This window comes from Mus caroli, unplaced genomic scaffold, assembly GCF_978045245.1.
Source record: "Mus caroli unplaced genomic scaffold, Mus_caroli_1 scaffold_9, whole genome shotgun sequence".
In the NCBI taxonomy this organism is placed as follows: Eukaryota; Metazoa; Chordata; class Mammalia; order Rodentia; family Muridae; genus Mus; species Mus caroli.
Genome location: NW_028227264.1, coordinates 78,306,552 through 78,327,612, shown reverse-complemented (window position 1 = coordinate 78,327,612; position 21,061 = coordinate 78,306,552). Strand labels below are relative to the sequence as shown.

Genomic DNA, 21,061 nt, shown 5'->3' with positions numbered 1-21,061 from the left:
CGCCTGCCTCTGCCTCCCAAGTGCTGGGATCAAAGGCATGCGCCACCATACTCAGCAAGAGCAGAGCATGGTTCTTTAACAGACCCTGAACCTGACCCAGCATGCACCACCAGCTAGACTGGTCTGTTAGTGAGTTCTGAGTCTGTTAGTGAGTTCCCCAAGGCTAGCTACAATGATGTGGATCTGGCTACTGTATGATGCCAGGGATCCAGGCTCAGCACTGTACTATACCATTTCCCCAGTCCTGTGGAAGCAGTTTTTGAGCCTAGATCCTCCTGACTTCAGCCTTCCAGGTGCTATGATTAACACGAAGGGCAAGATGCTGGTTTTTGATTTTTTTTTTTTTTTTTTTTTTTTGGAGACAGGGTTTCTCTGTGCAGGCCTGGCTGTCCTAGAACTAGCTGTGTAGATCAGGTTGGCCTTGAACTCAGAAATCCAACTGCCTCTGCCTCTTGAAGTGCTAGGATTAAATGCATGTGCCATAACCACCCAGCTCAATATGCTAGGTTTAATTTATATTCTTTAGAACCCATTTGTGGCATTATTATTATTATTATTATATTATTATTATTATTAGATTGAGATGTGTCTTGTTTGGTGGTTTGAATGAGAATATGACCCCCACAGGCTCATGTTTCAACAGTTGGTCCCCGTTGGTGGAACTGTTTGGAAAGGATCAGAAGGTGTGGCCTTGTTGGAGGAGGCGAGCTTGGAGGTTTCAAACACCCACACATTCCTACTTAGTGCATTCTGTCTGTCTGTCTGTCTTGGGCCTGTGGTTCTCAGTTACTGCTTCAGCACCTTGCCTGCTTGCCCATCACCTCTCTGCAATGCTGGCTACTCACCTTTGAACTATAAGCCCTGATTTAAATGCTTTCTTCTGTAAGATGCTGTGAATATGGTGTATTGTCATGGCAATTTAAAGGTAACTAAGACATCTTGCTCTGCTGCCAGATTGTCCTTGAACTCTTGGGCTCAAGTGACCCTCCTTCCTCTGACTCCTAAGAGCAAGGCTGTGCCCATCTTCCACCTTGGCTGTGGTATTCTCTTAGAGCAGTACAGGCATACCAAGGCAGTCTTTTGGTTTGTTATTAAAACATTTTCAGACGGGCATGGTGGCACATGACTTTAATCCCAGCACTTGGGAGGCAGAGGTAGGTGGATTTCTGAGTTAGAGCCAGCCTGGTCTACAGAGTGAGTTCCAGGACAGCCAGGGCTACACAGAGAAACCCTGTCTCAAAAAACCAAAAAAAAAAAAAAATTTTTTTTTTTCAGAGTATGACTCAAGCCATATTATGATATAATGGACTTTGAGGCATTGTGGGCAGAAACACACCAAGGTCACCATTGGGTGTTGTGGAATGCTGTTTCTTCTTCAGAGCCTAACAGCCATTACCACCTTTATTGGAGCAATCATGACTGCCTGAAAGATATCCTTCAGATTGGGGTTGATGCTCCATCACAGAGCAGGCTGATGAGTGCCATTAAGCCCTCATCTGAGATGCCATTCCTTCCTACAGCATCCTCCTAGTTGTGTGACACCAATCTGCGCTGGCCTCAGGAGATGCTGGAGTTCACAGTGTGGAAGGATGTCTGAAAGGGGAACCCCATCTACACAGCTCTGGGGATATTATCATCAATGCTGGGTGTGATGGTTTGTATATACTTGGCCCAGGGAGTGGCACTATTAGAAGGTGTGGCCCTGTTGGAGTAGGTGTGTCACTGTGGCTTAAGACCCACCCTCATCCTAGCTGCCTGGAAGTCAGTCTTCCACTAGCAGCCTTCAGATGAAGATGTAGAACTCTCAGCTCTGCCTGCACCATGCCTGCCTGGATGCTGCCATGCTCTTGCCTTGACATTAATGGACTGACTCTCTGAACCAGTAAACCAGCCCCAATTAAATGTTGTTCTTATACAAGTTGCCTTGGTCATAGGTGTCTGTTCACAGCAGTAAGACACTGAGTGTCCCCTTTTGGTGGTTCAGCTGCTTTTGGGTCAAGTACACTCTCTGTAAGTCTAATGAGCTCACTGGCTCCGGGGGAATCACACCTCTATCTGTAGGAGCCCTTAGGGTAAACAGTAGCTTGTAGGTTCCTCCCTAAGAAAAGTTCATGCAGCACTGGGCCAGAGGGTGAAAGGGCCAGGGCTTCGTGGAGAAAGAACTGAGCCACGCTGGCAAAGCCTCTGGAGTTACAGATGGTTGTAAGCCGCCATGTGTATGCTGGGAGCCAAATCTGAGTCCTCTGCAAGAGCCACTTAACCACTGAGCCATCTCTCCATTACAGTATGGTGGTTTGACTATGCTTGGCCCATGGGAATTGGCAGTATTAGGAGGTATGGTCTTGTTAGAGGAAGTTTTTTCAAAAATTTATTTATTTTATGTGAGTACACTGTCACTGTCTTCAGACACACCAGAAGAGGGCATCGGATCCTATTACAGATGGTTGTGAGCCACCATGTGGTTGCCGTGTTCCAGAACTCAGGACTTCTGGAAAAGCAGTCGGTGCTCTTAACCACTGAGTCATCTCGCCAGCCCAAGATGATACTCTTACAGACCCATAAGCTAGCTATCAGTTTTGGGAAACTCAACAGTGATCCAAGTCTTTACATCTGGACTCAGTTCCAGCAATCAAGTCTGAGAGGCCTCTGTGGCACTTCCCTTGCTTTGTAGGTCATTAACTGTCAAGTACTGAGTGTTGTTGATGGAACTTGGAGGCTTCTGCAGTTCTCTCTTCTCTGGCAGTTCTGAAGAACACAGTCTCACCATTCAGCGGGACTTTCCCTTTTAGGCTGGGTCTGGAGCCCACACTTCTGTCAACAGTTTCTGAATTCTGGCCTGGATGAGAGATGTTGTCTAGACATCACCTGAGGAAATGCCGAGTGTCCACCTCCCCTAATGATGCTCATATTTCCCAATTGGCTGAAAGGTCACCTCAGTTCCCCATTGCAACTATCAGGTCCATGGGAAAGAAAGTCCTCATCTTGAAGAATCTTTCTGTTCATCCATTCATCCAATAGCTTAACCTTTGGTGATTGGTTAATTTGTGTGTGTTTGCCATTGTTGTTTGTTTTGATACATGTAGGGTCTTACACAGCCCAGGCTGTTCCGGAACTTGCTACATAGACCTCCAACTCACAGAGACCTGTTTGCCTCTGACTCCTGAGTGCTGGGATTAAAGGCTTGTGGCACCATACCCAGTAACTTGGTTTCTTGAGGCAGGGTCTCGCTCCACAGCCCATGCTAGCCTCAAACTGATGGTAACTCTCACGCCTCAGCCTCCTGGGCACTGGAGTTACAAGTATGGGCCACCATGCCTGGCTTTCTCTAGTGATCCTTGTCACAGTTCTCTTTTTGGGTTAGGGCTGGCTGACTCAGGTTCATGGAATGATGAACCCACCAAACGAGCAGGGGGCAGACTTTCTGTCTTGGGTTGGCAAATCCTTAGGGGTGGGACACAACTTTTGTGCTTGAACCTTAGTTGTGCTTGAACCTTAGTGGTGCCTTCACCTCCCAGCTTGCTCCTGGCCCCAGAAGGAAGAGTCATTTGGTGACTTGTGTAGACCAGAGGCCTTCACCTCTGCAAGCCTAGGTCTGCCCACCGGTGTGCGTCTAAGTGTTTGCCATTCTGCCTACACCCTCCTGACAGCAAAAGTCAGGTTTGTGCACCTGTTCTGGAGGCTCTCATGCCCTCCTGCTCTCTGCACCTGTGTCCTTCACCTCAGGACCACCCCCCTCACCCCTAGACCATCCCTCCCTCACCTGTCAGTTGTCTCATCTCATTCTCCCTCATTTCAAGCCATCCTCCCCTTCATCTCTGGACTATCCCCCTCTCACCTCTAGTCCATTCCCCATCACTTCTGGACCTTCCCCTCACCTCCAGACCATACCCATTTAAATCACTTCGAGACTCAAACCCCTCACTGCTAGATTGTCCCCTCACCTGTGGAACCTCTTCACTTGTAGACTGTTCTTCACCTGTGGCTTGTTCCCTGTTTGCGCCATCTCCCTCACCTGTGGACACACAGAAATCAGCTGATTGGCTGATGTACAGGCGTGGGGTACACCGGACCCAGGCTATAGACCTCCGCTCCTCGCCAGCACACCTACTACGCGCCTCCTGCGGCCCCGCCCCACTCCGCCTCCCAGCTCCTCCGCCAATAAGCGCGCGGCACCGCATCCGGGGACCCGCGCGGCCGCCGCCTCCCGCGCGCACGCTCGGCCATGGCGGAGGTGAGTGAGCGGCTGGGTAGCGGCCCCTCCCACACACTGCCCTGGGTCGACCTGGTCCTGCCCGTGCTCTCCCAGTCGGAGCGCCTCGAGCCTCCCCACTATTACCGGGCGGAGCATGAGCCCCGTGGGCGCCCGACGACCCCCCCTCCCCATCTCGGCTATGGTGCGCATGCGCGGGCGGGGGGGGGAGGGGCGCGAGGCGCGGGCGGCCGGGTGCGGGGCCGAGACCCGGGGCCGCGCGGCGGGCGGGCGCCGCGGACCCGGTGGGTGTGCGGCGCTGGCGTCTGGGACGGCGGCGCGGGGACCGCATCCCGGCGCGTTGGGGATGAGCAGGGCGCGGAGTCGGCGGCTCTCTGCGAGCGGAAAGTTTCGCGCGTGGAGTTCGTCTGGCTGTGGGAGCGAGAGCGCGGGCCTCCCCGCGGGTGCGGGGCTACGGCGCACAGCCCAGAGCTGACCTGCACCTCGGGGTGCGGCCGCTGAACTCCGGGACCAGCCCCCAGCGACGCGCTGCGAATCCGCCACTCCGGTACTGGAACTCTGCACAGTGCGCGAGTGGGGCAGCTTGGGGCAGCAACAGGCCCGCGCGTGGGCCACAGGGTCGGGATCTGGGGGTCCCGTTGGACAACTCTGGCTGGTTGACTCAGAGGGTTCTTAGGGGCTTAGTTCCTTCTTTAGGGGGCCTTTGGGGAAGCAGACCTTCTGAAGACAAGACAGAGCAACAGATACCCCTTTTTGGGGCATGGCGGCCAAGTGGGTGCTCTTGGGCTGCTCTGCCCTGTGTGGCATGGGGTGGTGGAGACTCCCTAGCCTTGCTTACGTGCTTTCCTGGAGTCTAGGATTTGGAAGGGTTCTGCCTCAGTTTCCTCATCTTAAGTGGGAACCTGGTGGTGCCTTCCCATAACTGAGAGGGTGTTTTGCTGCATCCATGTTTTGAACTCATGAAAGTGGCGGTGGTTACATAGAAGTCCTCAGTGTCAGCTACTTGGTTAGTGTGTGTCTCAGCCATCTCTTTGGGCTGGTGGCTTGTCCGGTTCTTAGTCTAAGCCACACCTCTTCGATGTGCCTATCCTTTGCAGTCCTCTTGAGACCATCCAGCCCCTGGGTTTCTTTCTTGTAGTTGGAATTTCTACAGAGTTGCCTGTCAGTTGTCCCACTTCATCTGGTCTCTAGGACGCCACCTCTGACCCCAGCTGCCCAGTCCCCACCTGTTTTCTTCATTCCTGTGCCTTGGTTTAGCTCCCTTGTTGTCCCATGTCCTAGCTCCATGTGGGTGGAGACAGGCTGAACCCGTCTCTCGGGATGTCCTAGCTGCCACGGTGGAGGGGCGAGGCTGGGACACCAGGGGCACCGGGCCCTTGCCTAGGTGTGGATGTGGGTCATTTCTTTTGAGAATGCTCTCTGACAACTCAGTATTCACTTGTTCTGACCTCTCATAACTCTTGGGGTCCTTTGTGGGTTGCAGCTTGTAGGAGTTAATGTTGACACCTCTGCCCCTTTGGGGTGTGGGCTACAACACTATTCATGAGGTCTCTTGTGTGGCTTGGGCTTCCTCACAGCTTGGAGTCTGTGCTCTAAAAGATGCTAGGTGAAATCGAGGGATGCTGAAATCGAGGCTTCCTGAGCAAGTACCTTTCCTTCTTCTGTACTCTCAGCCTGGCTAGATCTGGGTCCCCGAGTCTCCCTGGGAGACCTGCCTGGGGGGTGCTACCTGTGCTGTGTCCAGGCTCCTAGCTAAGAAGGCAGGGTGGTGGTGTCCATGCTAACTTACTTTATATCCTCTATTCTCAGACACCTTGCTGGGGGACCTTCTTGCCTCTTGTTTGGGGATCAGCCTTTAAGTGTGTTTGACCTGTGGTCACCTGGATCATCTTAGGCTGGACTCCCTGCTTCCTCCTGACATAGAGATCTCAGGGACTTTGCTGGTCTTTGAGTTTTCCCAACATGGGGAAATAGGGCCTTGGAACCCACCCTTTAAAGCGGCATTAAAGTGATGTGCATGTTGTCCAGTGACCATGATGGTATCTATGCCTTAGTCAGTCTTGGGGACCTTGAGGGTCACCTGGAGATGAACTTGGCCCAGTTGCAAGGAGCAGGCTGCATGGTTCCCAGGTTGGCTGTGTCTCCCACTCTTCGGCTCTCAGTTCCTTTCTGCTTGCACCCTTGCTTGGCTCCACCCCACTGAGGATGCCTGACCCCTGACCTGAAGCAGGAGGCTATTCCCATTCTGTTGGGATAGTTAGACTTTGGGACTGTTGCTAGCTTGTCATGCAACTGTGGTGTCTCACCTCTAAGTTAGGGTTCCTGACAGTGGGGACAGAGAGCCAGTCCCTGGGCAGAGCCCACAGCCATCCATAGGGAGCTAGAGAGGACTGGGCATGATTCCAAGGGCACCTGGGCTTCCTCTCTGTGGCTTCACGTTGTTAGCCTGTGGGGCTGGTCCATGACCGTGTCCCAAGGTTTGAACGCAGCCGACACCTGGGCGAATGAGTACCCCTGTGGCTGTCCCAGGTGGGCCCCCTCATCATCGTCTTGCTTAGCCCTCTGCCCCCAAGGGGGGGTCACCCTCAAAAGCCTGTTGGGTTGTGGTCACTGTTGAACTAGAGCTTTGGGGGTTTCCTGGAACCTCTTCAGGAGGGTGTGGCCCTGTGCCTCCCACTGCTCCCTCACTGCATGTGCAGTGCTCAGTGCAGGGACCTGGCTGCGCGTCTTTGGAGGTTCTTCTTGGTGTTGCTTGAGTAAGAAACTTGACCTCTCTGGGCTTTAGGCTTCTTGTTTCTCTTTTGGGGTGAATGAGTACCTCACCTCTGACCTCTGACCTCTGAGGACCCAGTACTACTGTGTTCTAAGTTTTAAACTTTAACTTTTGAAACACACACACACACACACACCCCTCTATTTTTGTGTATAAGTGTTTGCCAGAAGAGGGTGCAGACTCTCCTGGAACTAGAGTTACATGTCTGTGAGCCTCTGTGCTGGGAGTTGAACTCAGTGCTCTTAGCCACTGAGCCATTTCTCTAGCCCATATTCATTCATTCACTTTTTTCTTCCTTTCTTCCTTCCTCCCTTCCTTGCTTCCCCCTCCCCTCCCTTTTTCTCTTTTTTGTTTTTGCTGAGGTACACCCCGTGCTGTCTCCCTTTAGTGTGTAAACTCAGTTTGTGAGCATTCCATTACCTCTGAAGGAAGCCTTGCTGTCAGGGCAGTCACTCAGCCTGGACAGGCCTACTTCCACGTCTGGCCTTCACTTATGTGGGGTGTTTCTGGTCACTTTGCAGCCATTGGTTTGTAGTGTTTGCAAGGTACCGCCTTGTTTAGGTGGTGCACGTGAGAACCCCGCTCACTCACTCACTCTTGGCTGAGTGGTAACTCTGTGGTGTAGCTTTGTTTGGTTCACCTGGTCTTCAGCAGGTGGATGTCATCCCAGTTCTGACTGAGGGAATGGTCATGTGATTTTGCTACATCCTTGACCCTTAGCATTTGGGCTCTGATGCCCCTCATCTTTTCACTTGTGGACCGTGCATTCTGTTCTGATAGGATCTCCGAATCTTCTCACCGTATGCCTGTCTTGGGAGGGATGTGCTCAGGACTCATGATGCTTGCAAGCTGGCCTGATGACTGACTTCCGCTCAGTGAGCGGTCTTTACACACACCACTGCTTTCCAGATGTGTGCTTTGCTGGTGTTTCCTCCGCAGTCTATGAGTTCTGTCATGCATTTGTTTGGTCACATGTATTGGACTTGTGTGTCCAGGCCATCAGGGAGTTTGTCTCTGACGTTCCAGTTTTGTGTCTCTGGCCTGTGCCTATCTGTGGGCCCACACCACTGTGCTGAGATGTCTGTGGCTCTGGTCATTTCTGAAAGCGGGAGCACCCTGTGGTTGTTGTCACTCTTCTGGGTCTCTCGAGTTTCCGTGTACATGGTTTGGAGTTGGCTCGTCAGTTTCTACAATTCAGGTGGTGTTGGCTAGGCCACTTCAGAGGTTCTCCATCTTCCGGTGTAGGGACCTTGGCTGGGAACATGGTTCTCTTTTCTCTGGTACCAGTATTCTCTCTGTCAGCATGGCTGTCTTCCTAGGAGCATGAGCTGTGTACACCCTAGTGGCTGTGAGAGGGGCTGTTCCTTAATCTAGGGCATGTCTACTGCTGCAGTATGGGAACAAGATGGCGTCTAGACCTGCTGCAGTGACACTGGAGCCTTGGCCAGAGTTGCTGGAGTTGGGGAGTGTCTAGGCCCACAGTCAGTGTGCTGCCGCTTACCCCGGGCTCCCTGGTGTCCAGTGGGACCTGCTCAGCCTCTGCCTTCATCGTAGCCACTCTATGCTTTGTTTGTTCTGGCTTTTTCTGTTAAGAGGTTACAAGTGTATCCTTCTACGCCTGTATCTGTCACCCAGCCTCATGTTTTCAAGGTCCCTCCACCCTGGAGCTGTGATTGGATGGTCCTCAGGCTGCTTCCCCTGGCGTCCTCAAGGTTATCCAGTGGCTCTGGCTCTCACCCGAGCCTCGGGAGCTGTGTGAGATTTGCCTCTGTTCCATTGCAGGCCTCCTCTCTGGAGAGGCAGAGTCCTCGTGTGGCCTCCTGCCTTGTACACAGCCTGTGTCCTCGGGAGCCCAGCTTGCAGACCACAGCAGGTACCACCCCGTCTGTCCCAGATCTTCACAGGCAGAACTCTTTCTTAGCAGGACCCAGACTGAGCAGGCATGGGTCCAGGAAGGCCCAGTGTCCTTTGTCAGTTGGCGGTTTTCACAATGGTCAGGGCACTCCCTATCCTTGGAGCTATGGGATAATGCTGAGCTAACCATGAAAGAGGGCCCTCCTTGAGGTGGCTGCTTGCCTGGTGGCTTTAAGGTGTCTAATAGTCTTCTGGTCACCTGCTGTGGGCCCAAGAAGGTGAAGTGTTACAGGCCTCTGCCCCCGTAAACATCACGTGGACGTGGCCTAGTAGATAGCAGAACTCGGTGCTCCTACAGTGACATGCATGGTGTTTCCTGTGTGCCCCATGTGTATATTGGGAGCCAAGGTTGTGGCTGTGGGGCCAGACCCCTCTATGGCTGTCCACTGTCACCTGACTGATGCCTTTCATCTTCTAGTCTTAATGTCCTTCTAGATCCATCTGTTCCTGCCCAGTCTCTGTACCCTCCAGACCTACCCACATCTAGTCCACATACCCTTCCAGATGCAGTGAGGCAGACCTCACTGGTGCCTCTCCAGACCTGTCTCCACTCAGACCCCACACCCTGCCTACCTGCTGAATTCTTCCACAGTGGTATCCATGGGCTCTGCCGACCATCAGTTCAACCTTGCTGAGCTCCTGACGCAGAACTACAACCTCCAAGAAGGGTGTGCTGAGGCCCCGCAGTGTTCCGACAAGCCGGAGGAGGAGCTGGACAAGGACTTCATCGACCAGGTATGGGGACCCACCAGACTGTGTCCAGTTGCTCTCCTTGGGCTCCATGTGGGCTAGCCCCAGGCACATAGTTTGCGCTGTGGCCCTGCCTCAGAGCCTGCTCTGTTCCTCAGAGCTTTGGTGTACTGTCCCAGGGGACTTGCTGGCCTCGGAGGTTAGTAGAACCCTAGGCTTCATCCTCTGATGGGACCTGTCCTCCTTCACAGAGCAGTGACATGCCCCTGGACGAGCTGCTTGCACTGTATGGGTACGAGTCGTCAGACCCCATCTCTGAGCAGGAGAGCGAGGGCGGTGACACGGCTCCAGCCCTGCCGGACATGACCTTGGACAAGGTGAGTGGCAGGGACCCAGTCCCAGGGTGGGGGAACTACTCTGGGTTGGCCCGACACCTGTTCTGGTCTGGGAGATGGATGCCATCCGGGGAACTGTGTCTGGGAACAGAGCTGGAGCCCCAGAGGGCCGGCGGAGTCTGCACCTCAGTCCAACACAGGTGGTGGCCTAAGCTGGCCGTCTCTGTCCCCTTCACCCCGGCAGGCCTGGCCCTTTGAGTTGGTGTTAGGTGTTGGTAAAACAGTTGCCATACTTCGTTTACTGTCCTGTTCAAAGGAGCAGATAGCCAAGGACTTGCTTTCTGGGGAAGAAGAGGAAGAAACACAGTCCTCCGCTGATGACCTCACCCCGTCTGTCACCTCCCATGAGGCCTCGGACCTCTTCCATAACCAGAGTGGGTGTAGGTGTCACTGGCCCTTCCTCCGTCATGGCTGTGTGCCACATAGGCACACACACATGGACTGGGCTTGGGGGCTTTGCAGGGACATGACATGGTGGCTCATAGTGGCGTTGGGGTTCTGGCCTGTGAGCTGTCACAGAGTGGGTTTGGATTGAGTGAGATAGGAGTGGGTCTCTGCCTGGCAGTTTAGGGGTGGTGGCTTCAGACTGTCAGGTGCCTTCCAGGACAGCTCTAGCAGCTGGGTGCTCATGGTGCGGGATTGGGGCTGCAAGATGAGTTGCCATCGAGGGCCCTAGGAAAAGCCAGCCACACCCTGGTGGGTGTCCCTCACTGCCTCTCTGCCTGCAGCCCGGTTCTTGGCTGGTGATAATGGCCCAGGCTCCTCAGCCTCCTCTGACACCGAAGAGGACGCGCTTCCTGCCAACAAGTGCAAGAAGGTATGGGGCTGCATGGTTACACCATCACCCGTGCCTGTGGGGCTGTGTGGGTACTCCTCCATCACCCGTGCTGGCAGGATTCCATGGGCTTTGAGGCCTATCTCAGACAGGAGGGCCCTACTGTGTGTGTGAGCCTGGGCTGTGATTCTGCTGCTGTGGGGATGGACTAAGCCTATGATGTGGCCCAGTGTCCTGCATTGGTGTGCAGGGCCAGGCAGCAGGGTGTTCTGTATCATCCACACAGTATGGAAGTGGGCGTTGGCAGGCAAACCCACAGCTCTTTGTGACAACCTCTGCTTGAAGCCCATGGTGCCCCTGGGGTTCCAGCTTCGAGTCTGCTGGTCACTTCCTGACCCTGAGTCTGCCTTTGTCTCTGCAGGAGATCATGGTGGGGCCTCAATTCCAAGCTGACCTCAACATCCTGCACTTGAACCGACATTGTGACAAGAGTAAGTGTTTCAGGAGACCCAGTGGGGTTCTGCCCAGGGGTCCCAGAAACAGCTGGCATCTTTGAAAGGTCCTGCTTTCTGTCTGTGGGCAGAGTTCACCATTCTTAGCCCAGCTCTCAGGTAACAGCCTTGCCCAGGCCATGGTTTCTACCCCCACCGCCCTCTGTCTCTACCGCACTACCAACAGTGCCATTCCCTGAGTGGGCCTGCCCCAGAAGCCATATACTTGCTGCTTTTGTGTTCCCTAATTGTTCCTTCATCTGGAAGGTCACTTCCTGTTAGGACTTTTTGCCCTGAGCAGGGCCAGGACTGTCATAGATCACTTCCTGCTGTGCTCAGCAGCTGGGGCCAGGGACATTGTAGGGGCTGAGTGCCTGGATGTGGACTGTACAGGGTGTGACCCCTTAGCTACAGGCTCAGGGACACCCAGGGTGGGACATGGAGACAGGCACACAACACAGCACTTACTGTGTCCTTGAGCATGCTCAGAGCTGGTGGGCTTGTGCGACAGTGCATTTGTGGACTGCCCACAGAGTGTACTGCCTACATGTTCCTCAGTTGCACGTTCGTCTCTTGGTTGGTGTCACATTGTCCCTAGTTCTATGGAGAGTTCTTCAGTGTGTAGGCATTGCGGTTTCTGCCCACCTTGTTAGCCCTGCTCTGTGTCCCTGTCCCTGTGCGGGTCACTTCTATTCATGGTAGTCCCCAGCTTGTAGCCTGCCTACCTTCCTGATGTCAGCATGGCTTCCATCTTCTGTCCATTTGTGCAGTGCCTGGCTGGTGCTTTGAGGGTTGTTATGTATTTATATGTCATTTGCTGGAGACAGTTTAGCTTCTTTCTTCACGTTTTTTATCCACACACCGTCTACGCTTTATGTATGTGTGCATGTGTATGCATGCGTTCACATATGCGGGCGGGATCGTTCTCCCGAGGGGGTTCCAAGGCTAAGACTTAGATTGCTGGGCTCCTTTACCTGCTGAGCCGCCTCGTTTCTTTTTTCTTGTCTCACTGTACTTGTGGGGCCAGTCCAGGTGACCATGGAGACTTCTCACTTATGCCATGCTCAGAGAACATGCTGCCCTCGGCAGAGGAAGAGCTGCTCTGACCAGCTGCTGACCTCAGTTAGCAGAGAATGAGTTGTTGGGTGTCCATTGTGTGCTCCGGATCAGGCTGGTGTGGCGAAAGGCGGCATCCTCTGGGTTCTGGCTCCTATAAATGCTGCCTAGCTGGTGACCCAGCCTAAGACACATCAGCCTGTGTCTGAGGGAGACCCTACGTAGCGAACCCCTGCTACATGCACAGCTATGGGCTCTAGGCACACCCATAGCCAGGCTCTAAGTGGAAGCATACATACGAATGGATTGACGTGTAAGTAAATGAGGGTCTAGGGAGCCCAGGTCTGTGGTGGGCAGCAGGGGGTGATCATCGTCCATGCGTGCAGGCTCTGCCTGCTCCAGAAGTGTCCTTACACGAGTGTCTTTCTCTTCCGTGCCATCTTGCACATGTGTGTGCTCATGGGGCCGTCCGTGGCCTACAGTTGGTCTTGTGTTCACACCAGGGTTTCCATGCTGTCTGTGGAAGTGTTGAAGTTGCTTTTCTTCAGAGTGGGGCAGTGGCTGTGAGTGCGTTCCACAGAGTGTGTCTCAGAGTTTTTCAGCGAGGCCGTGTGGGCCTGTGGTTCCTTTTTGTTTTACTTGCTTTGAATTTTGGCACACGTTTTTTCTGTTATAGCCCTGGTTCTCCTGGAACTCTCTCTGTAGACCAGGCTGCCCTCGAACTCCCAGAGATTACCTGCCTCCCCCTCCTGAGTGCTGGGATTAAAGATGTGCTCACTACACTGTGTTTGTGTGAATTTTTAAATGACAGAGTCAACTGATTATTCATAGACTTCAGTCTGTGTGTTCCATTGTCTTGTTTGTATGTTTCATTTTCCTCTGTTGACACAGGGTCTCTTGTAGTTCAGGCTGGCCTAGAACATTCTGTGTTGAGACTGGCCCTGAGCTGATCCTCCAGCTAGTGCCCTTGAGTGCTGGCTGGCATCATAGGTGGGTGCCACTGCTCTCTGGGCACACTTTGTTGCTTTGCCCCTTGTTCCTGCCCTGTCTGCTGTGGACAGGAGCTCTGTCTGCAGATGGCCACACTTCAGTGGCATCATCTCTGATGTGTCCTTTGTGTTTGTAACACCCTAAGAGGAAGTACAGAGAAAGTACAGCCCCTCCAGCATCCCCTGTGACCTGCTCTGGCTTCACACCCCAACTTTGTTGTCTGTACACTGTGTCCTGACTTTTCTCTGAGTGCCCATGGGTGATGCCGAGCTGCAAATGTCCGGAGTTGGTGCTACCCATTGGGAGGTGCCAAGGTGCCTGCCCTGCCTCCCCCACTGTGGGTGGCCACTGCCGCTCCTGACTCTCAGCCTCTCTCCACAGTCTATGAAAATGAAGACCAGCTGCTGTGGAGCCCCAGTGTACTCCCAGAGCGGGAGGTGGAGGAGTTCCTGTACAGGGCAGTGAAACGGAGGTGGCAGGAGATGGCTGGCCCCCAGATCCCAGAGGGCGAGGTGGTGAAGGACAGTGAGCAGGTAGGGGTCACATGCTGGGCAGCAGCCAGGGGATGGTCAGACAGTGTGGCCAGTGGGATGGAGCTCACATTGAACCCACTTGTGAGAGACAGTGGTGTCAGTGTTCCATGTCACTCCTGGTATGACAGTGCAGTTACCCCTGACAGCTGTCATGGCCAAGGTGCAAACACCATTGCAGCTGTGGGAGCCGTGCTGTGGGTGCAGCCTGTGGCCCTGGGGCCGTGGTGTAAGCCCTGGTAGACTGGTGGGAAAGGTCAGTCTCTCTCTGCCCCAGGCGCTGTATGAGCTCGTGAAGTGTAATTTCAATGTGGAGGAGGCCCTGCGCAGGCTGAGGTTCAACGTAAAAGTGATCAGAGGTGAGCTACAGCCCTGGGCTCCCCTCCATCTCTGTTGCCCCTGAGCTGCCTAAGCAACCCCCCTCTGTTTGCAGATGGGCTCTGTGCCTGGAGCGAGGAGGAGTGCAGGAACTTTGAACATGGCTTCCGTGTGCACGGGAAGAACTTTCATCTGATTCAGGCCAACAAGGTGGGTGAGGCACCCTCTCTTCCCACCACACCTGCCCTACCCATGCATGGCTTCCTCTGGTCTTGACTAGTCATCAGATACCTTTACCATCAACAGAGAGTGCAGGCTCCTGTGCCTGAGGTGGCCCCTCCCCTCCCCTCCCCTCCCCTCCCTTGGTCCTGTGACCTGTGAGTCCTCAGTGGAGCTTGCTTGTTCTGTGCTCTGTGATGGAGTGGGCTGCCTGAGCCTTTCTTCCCTTCCTAGACCTGGGTCCCCTGTGGGAATTTGTCCTGCTCTGGGCTGACATTCCATGCTGGCCTCAGCTCTCTGTCCTTCCCCTTGTCCTTGCTGGTTATCAGGCTTTGTCAGAGTTGGCAGGCCCAGCCCTGTTTCTAGCTTTAAACCTGGGGACCCGTTCATCCTGGGGTGTTGGTGTCATCTGTGATTGGTAGTGCAGGGGTGAGTTCTGGACCTGGGGTGTCACCGGGATGTTACTTGATCTGACTGTGCCCACAGCTGGCCAGACGCAGCACTCAGCCATGAACTGTCAAAGCAGGGGTGCATTTGCACATCAGGGCCTCTGTACAGCCTGGTCGGCCTTGAAGACGGACTGTGCACTTGTTTATGAGGAATGAGAGGCTGAGCCTGACCTCTCTCTCTGTGACCTGCTCTTCAGAGGTGGCCTGGCCTCTGGGAAGGGTGGGTGTTCAGAGACTGGGTCTCTACAAAGTGTTTGTCCTGGGCAAGTGTGGCTCTGTGAGTCAGGGCATCTCGTCGGAGAGCCCATGCAGATGTTGAAGGGACACTACGGAGGACATTGAAGTTAACAATGCCCCAGGTTTTAGATTGGCACAACTTTGGGATTGCGGATACACGAGGCATCCTGAGTGAAGGAGCTCATGGCTATGGAATGATTTCCATCTCTGTCCTGCCAGTCACTTCCCTATCACTCACCTGTGTCCTGCCTGTCACTGCACCTATGTTCTGTCATTTCTCTGTCACTGCACCTATGTCTTGCCTGTTACTTCCCTGTCACTGTACCTGTGCCCTGCCTGTCACTTCTTCCCTGTCACTTACCTGTGTCCTGTCTGTTACTTCCCTGTCACTCACCAGTATCCTGTCTGTCACTTCTTCCCTGTCACTGCACCTGTGTCCTGCCTGTCACTTCCCTGTCACTGCACCTGTGCCCTGCCTGTCACTTCCTTGTCACTCACCTGTGTCTTGCCTGTCACTTCCCTGTCACTGCACCTGTGCCCTGCCTGTCACTTCCCTGTCACTCATCTGTGTCCTGCCTGTCACTTCCCTGTCACTGCACCTGTGCCCTGCCTGTCACTTCTTTCCTGTCACTGCACCTGTGTCCTGTCTGTCACTTCCCTGTCACTCACCTGTGTCCTGCCTGCCTGTCACTTCCCTGTCACTCACCTGTGCCCTGCCTGTCACTTCTTCCCTGTCACTCTCCTGTGCCCTGCCTGTCACTTCCCTGTCACTCACTTGCTGCTTTGACCAAACCTCTGGCCACAGACATGTTACTGGTTGTGATTTGGGGATACAGTTACAATGGCGATAGGAATAGGATAGGAGTAGGTAGCTGTCACACGGAGTTCTCTCTCAGTCAATGAGGAGGTAGATATGTTCACACAGGTACGCACGCGGTCCGTGGGCGAGTGTGTGGAGTATTATTACCTGTGGAAGAAGTCCGAGCGCTACGACTACTTTGCCCAGCAGACACGGCTGGGCCGGAGGAAGTTTGTCTCCTCTGGAACCACGTACGTGCTCATTCTAGTCATCTGGCCAGGGTGGGTGTGGTGGGGTGTGGGGCGGCCTCTCCTGGTGGGGTCCTCCTTCCCCAGCTTCCTTCTTTTCATAGCTCTCTTTCCACAGGGATACTGAACAGGACCTAGATGGGCTTGACCCTGATGGCCATGCCCGGCTGCATTCTGAGGCAGGGGTGCCTGTGGGTGAGTCGACACGAGATGGGACTGTGGGTAAGGACAGGGACCCCAAGGCTTTTGGCAGTTAATTCCCACAGTGAGCAGTGGGCCTGCTTGGTCCAGCCCCCAGATGCCAACCCTGTTTGCTCTGTGGCTGGGAGGGAGGGGACAGAAGTACATTCATACAGGGGACATGAATAGGGACGGATGCTGCTCCTGTGAAGTCTGCTTCTTGGCGGAGGCATCATTTCTGTCCCAGTGTTACGCCTATGGGTTTGAAGACCCATCCAGTGTCACCATTGCCATCAGAACCCTAATGCTTTAGCTCCTGGGCCTCTGATTCCTGTTTCTAATGCTGTGGACATGGCTGCTCCTGACCTTAGTCTCTGGCTGGGCCCAGTGGTGTGTCTGGGTTCTTGTAAGGAGGCCTCGCCTAAGTGAGATCTGAGAGGAGTGTGTGGGGCTGTGGGAGAAGCTGAGCCTCTGCTCAGGCTGTTCTCACTGCTGTCCCTTCAGAGCCCCTGAATGTGGACATTGAAGCTGGTGGACTTGACCAGCCTGGCGTGGGCTCGGATGACCTCCCTTCCTCAGAGCTAGGACCGCGTCCATTCCAGCAGGTGGACGAACCCCCTGCTGTGCCCTCACTCCAGCAGCCCACTAGCCTGGCCGCCTCAGCTGAACTCCCACCGGCTGCTGCTGCTCCAGAGCCGGGCACCAGCCCCAGGCTGGCTGTGGACCTTGCCCTACCTGAGGAGCTGCCCCTTGCGTCCAGCCCTGTGGCTCTGAGCGAGGACACTGCAGAGCCCATGGCTCCAGCACAGGTGGCCTTGTCGGTCACTGAATTTGGACTCATTGGCATTGGGGATGTGAATCCCTTCCTAACTGGCCACCCAGCGTGCCCAACCTCCACACTGCACTCGGAGCCCTTGTCACAGTGAGTGCCACTCTTGGTAGCTTCCACAGATCGAAGCATGAGCAGACTGGCCGGTGCCCAGGGCTGTAGCTTTCTGCTGTGGGCTGCGGCAGCCCTATTTATCCCTCCTCTACAGCTTTAGTTTTGTCTTCAGCAATAAGTTTTCATTGTTCATGGTCCATAATGCTGCAGGTGGCATTCAGGCAGAAGCCAGAGCAGTGTTGTGGGTGGGGCAGTGGCTCAGGATGGGCGAGCCCTGGGATACTTGGCCACTGACCTTTACTTATGGTTTCCCGTAGGTGCAATGTGATGACCTGTTGATCCCTGGTCGTCTGTGGGTACGTGTGCTCAGAACGGACGTGGCAGCACTGCCAGGCCTGCGAGTCAGTCTTCCTGACCCCCCTTCCCATGCAGGCCTGTGTGATGCCTTCTCCTCTTCAGAACATGGTGGGATTCAGTGAAGTGGCCAGGGCCACACAGACAGACCCCAGACCTCAGCGTCCAGCACCGCCACAGCCCCAGGCTGCCACCATGCCATGGAGTCAGCCTGGTAGCTGGGCACGAAGAGGGTTCGTCCTGGCATGGAGCCAGCCACCGGCCCTCAGCCAGCAGAAGCTGGTCAGGCGGTGCTGCCTGGGGCTTCGGGCAGGACTCATCCCGCACCAGCAGCCTCTGCCCAGGCACCCTCCACAGGCCAGCTCTTTCCCCACCACAGCAGGGTTGTGGCCTCCAGCCTTTGCTCAGTGTGGGACTTTGGGGCACAGAGCCATATACCTCGTCCTGTGGCCGCCCTTTCTCGGCCCTTGGCTGTCTTCACTTCAGGAAAAGCCGCACTTTATACCCCAACTGCCTCCTGCCTGCACTCCCCACCCTGTGCTGTGGTGGGGCCTTGGCATCCCAGGCGCGAAGAGCAGATAGTCTGCTCCCTTCCTGCCCCTCTCCTTGGGGCGTCTTGGGGCACAGCTCTGGAAGCACCACCCAGCCACCCACCTGTCCTGTGGGTCTCATTTTTTTGGAGGCTCCTAGCAGGGTGGCTGTGCCCATCCAGTCCTCGGCCTCCCTCATTTTATTTATGTTGGTGTTTACAATTTGGAGTGGGGTCCCTGGGCAGGCAGCTCCGCCCGGTGTTGGCAGAGCGGTGCTGTTTGAGCCTGTGCGGCTGGACTCGACCGTCCCTCGCCACACCGAGGACACTGTGATGTGAGACTGCCTTTGCCCAATGCTATTTTATTTATTAAACTTGATTTGAAGCCCGGGGTGTCTCATGGATTCCAGGGGCTCTCCCTTGGGGACTTGGGCACGAGCCTGAGGACACAGCAGAACACAGCTGAGATGCATGAGGGCAGTAGATCACACAGGACCCCACAGCATGGGCCACATGCAAGTCCTGGAGGTGGGGGTAAAGCTCAAGTGTGAAGTATCACTCTGTTTTATCTGGAGCCAGTGGCAGAGGGGACACTAGGGCACGAGCTCTGGGAGGTGGGCAGAGGTGCTGTGGCAAGGCCAGTGCGTGATGGGGCGGGGAGATTGGGGAAGGCACTGTGTGGTCATCATTGGAGGCTTGTGCCTGGCATCAGTCCCTTGGATACTGCAGATTTGTTGGGCAGGGCCAGGGACCCTGTGTGGCCCACACAGTGGGGCTCAGTGCAGAGAAAGGAAGGTAAGTCTGAGAGGTAAGGGACAGCGTGGGAGTTGAGAACCTCTAGGCTGTGGGGAGGCTTTTGTGTGACTTACTGTTTAGGACAGTGGGTCAGTTCCCATCCACCTCTCTGTTCAGATGGTTCCTGTAACTGGACACAGAGGTAAGGGCAGCTTACAGTCCAGGCCCATTTCTCTGCTAAAGCTATATGCTGTGTCTGCTGTCTCTTTTCTGTAGTCATTACTGGTTTTGTTGTTTGTTTGTTTGTTTACATAGTTTTTTTTTGCTTTGTTTTCAGACAGGGTCTTGCTATGTAGCCTAAGATGCCTCACGCTCTCTCTGTAGACTAGGCTGGTCTGGAACCTGCCATTCTCCCAAGGCCATGTACGTGACTGACAAATGTACTCTACCATGGCCATATTCCTAGCCCTGCTTTTTCTTTTCTTTTCTTTTCTTTTCTTTTCTTTTCTTTTCTTTTCTTTTCTTTTCTTTTCTTTTCTTTTCTTTTCTTTTCTTTTCTTTTCTTTCTTTTCTTTTCTTTTCTTTTCTTTTCTTTCTTTTCTTTCTCTTCTCTTCTCCCCTCTCCCCTCTCCCCTCCTCTCCCCTCCTCTCCCCTCCTCTCCCCTCCTCTCCCCTCCTCTCCCCTCTCCTCTCCCCTCCCCTCCCCTCCCTTCTCTTCTCTCTTTCTCCTCCTCTCCCCTCCCCTCCTCTCCCCTCCCCTCCTCTCCCCTCCCCTCCCCCCCCTCCCCTCCCCTCCCCTCCCCCCCCTCCCCTCCCCTCCCCTCCCCTCCCCTCCCCTCCACTCCCCTCCACTCCCCTCTCCTCTCTTCTTCTCTTCTCTTCTCTTCTCTTTCTTTCTTTTTTTAAATTTTTTGAGGCAGGGTTTCTCTGTGTAGCCCTGGCAGTCCTGGAACTCACTTTGTAGACCAGGCTGGACTTGAACTTAGAAATCCGCCTGCCTCTGCCTCCCGAGCTCTGGGATTAAAGGCGTGTGCCACCACGCCTGGCATGCTTTTTCTTTTTAAACTGTTACTTGAGCATATACGTTATCAGTGGGAGCATGCATGTCTTGGGAGGTCAGAGTGCAGCAAGGGGGCCATTCTCATCTTCTGTCTCTTGGGTCCCAGAGAGAAAACTCAGGCTGTCAGGCTTGACAGCATACAAGCTGCTGAGCTATCTCTCTGGCACTGTTTTTAATTTTTTTCTTGCTTTTTTAAAGCCTAGACTGGCACCAAACTCACTGTGTAGCCCAGGCTGGCCCTGAGTTTCAGGAACTCCCTATCCGTTTCCTGACTACTGGGATTATAGACCCAAGCAACCATGCACAACATACCCGTGTATTTTAGACAAGCCACCTGACTGCAGATTTGGGTCATTGGTTCACATTCCTGTGCCCTCAGCTCACTTCCTGCAGAGGCAGCTTTGCTTCCTGTTTCTTCCTCTCAGTTTCTGAGGATGTGAGTCTTGATGTGGTTGGGTTGAGTAGGCAGCCTCGGGAGGCTGGTGCTCCTGACATGCCTGCTTTGTGGCTGGCAGCCCTGTGGTCTTCTCCCATGGTCCTACCAACAAATCCTTGAGTGAGATTTCTTGGGTCTCATGGCCATAGTGAGACGGGATTTTCTGTTTGAGTGTGTAGGGACAGTTGAGAGGAATGAGTGTTTACCATGTCTGGCGTGCTTTGCTTGGTTGTGGGAGCATAGGCCAATCCATAGAACACTTTCCCAGACTAAGGGGTTTGGGGATTCAGAGAAGTGGTACAGAGCCTAGGAGGGTTCCGGGCTGCCTCAGAGTGTATGTCGGGGGACTTGAAGTGGGCTAGAATTAGGGGGAGCCACCCTGGAGTCTGCATCGGACTGGTGAGTTCTGTGCTTGCCATCAGCATCTGTGTCTCTGCTTTGTATTGGACATTGAAGACTTGGGGAGGAGAGCAGGCTGGCAGCCCTCGCCATCTGCAGCTGGGGCAGATGCCAGGCCACCCTCATGAATTCACATGCTCATAGGCTGTTCCTACCAGTGCTGCCTCTACTCAGCCCAGAGTTGCAGGACATCCCATGTAGACTGGGAACTCCCTCAGGACCAGGACGAAGGTCTTTATGAACAAGTGTGGGAGTCTGTGCTGGACTGAGCAAGTGGATCTTGGCTTGAGGGAACCTGGATGGGGCTTGAGCCTTGGAGGAGGGAGAAAGGCTGGAGGGCCTCGGCCTGCCACTGCCCTGAGCCTTCGGCTCCCTGGCTTAGAGCTCTAGG

The 21,061-nt window shown here is 54.3% G+C and overlaps 1 protein-coding gene across 7 annotated transcripts; it reads left to right on the top strand.

The window, feature by feature from the left end:
• The first annotated feature begins 4,199 nt into the window (after positions 1 to 4,199).
• Mier2 (MIER family member 2) lies at positions 4,200 to 18,429 on the top strand. 7 transcript variants are annotated; one of them, XM_021174193.2, is made up of 14 exons: positions 4,200 to 4,231; positions 8,766 to 8,856; positions 9,490 to 9,632; positions 9,839 to 9,964; positions 10,245 to 10,362; positions 10,711 to 10,799; positions 11,179 to 11,248; positions 13,676 to 13,827; positions 14,102 to 14,183; positions 14,258 to 14,352; positions 15,973 to 16,097; positions 16,213 to 16,289; positions 16,779 to 17,196; positions 17,475 to 18,429. In XM_021174193.2, exons 1-14 carry the CDS (start codon positions 4,223 to 4,225, stop codon positions 17,494 to 17,496), a joined length of 1,617 nt encoding a protein of 538 aa, XP_021029852.1. In that variant the 5' UTR covers positions 4,200 to 4,222; the 3' UTR covers positions 17,497 to 18,429. The 7 variants fall into 7 exon arrangements, with proteins under 7 accessions (XP_021029852.1, XP_085699093.1, XP_085699094.1 ...); XM_085842967.1 differs by having other exon boundaries at positions 16,213 to 16,316; XM_085842968.1 differs by having other exon boundaries at positions 10,239 to 10,356.
• The last annotated feature ends 2,632 nt before the right edge of the window (positions 18,430 to 21,061 follow it).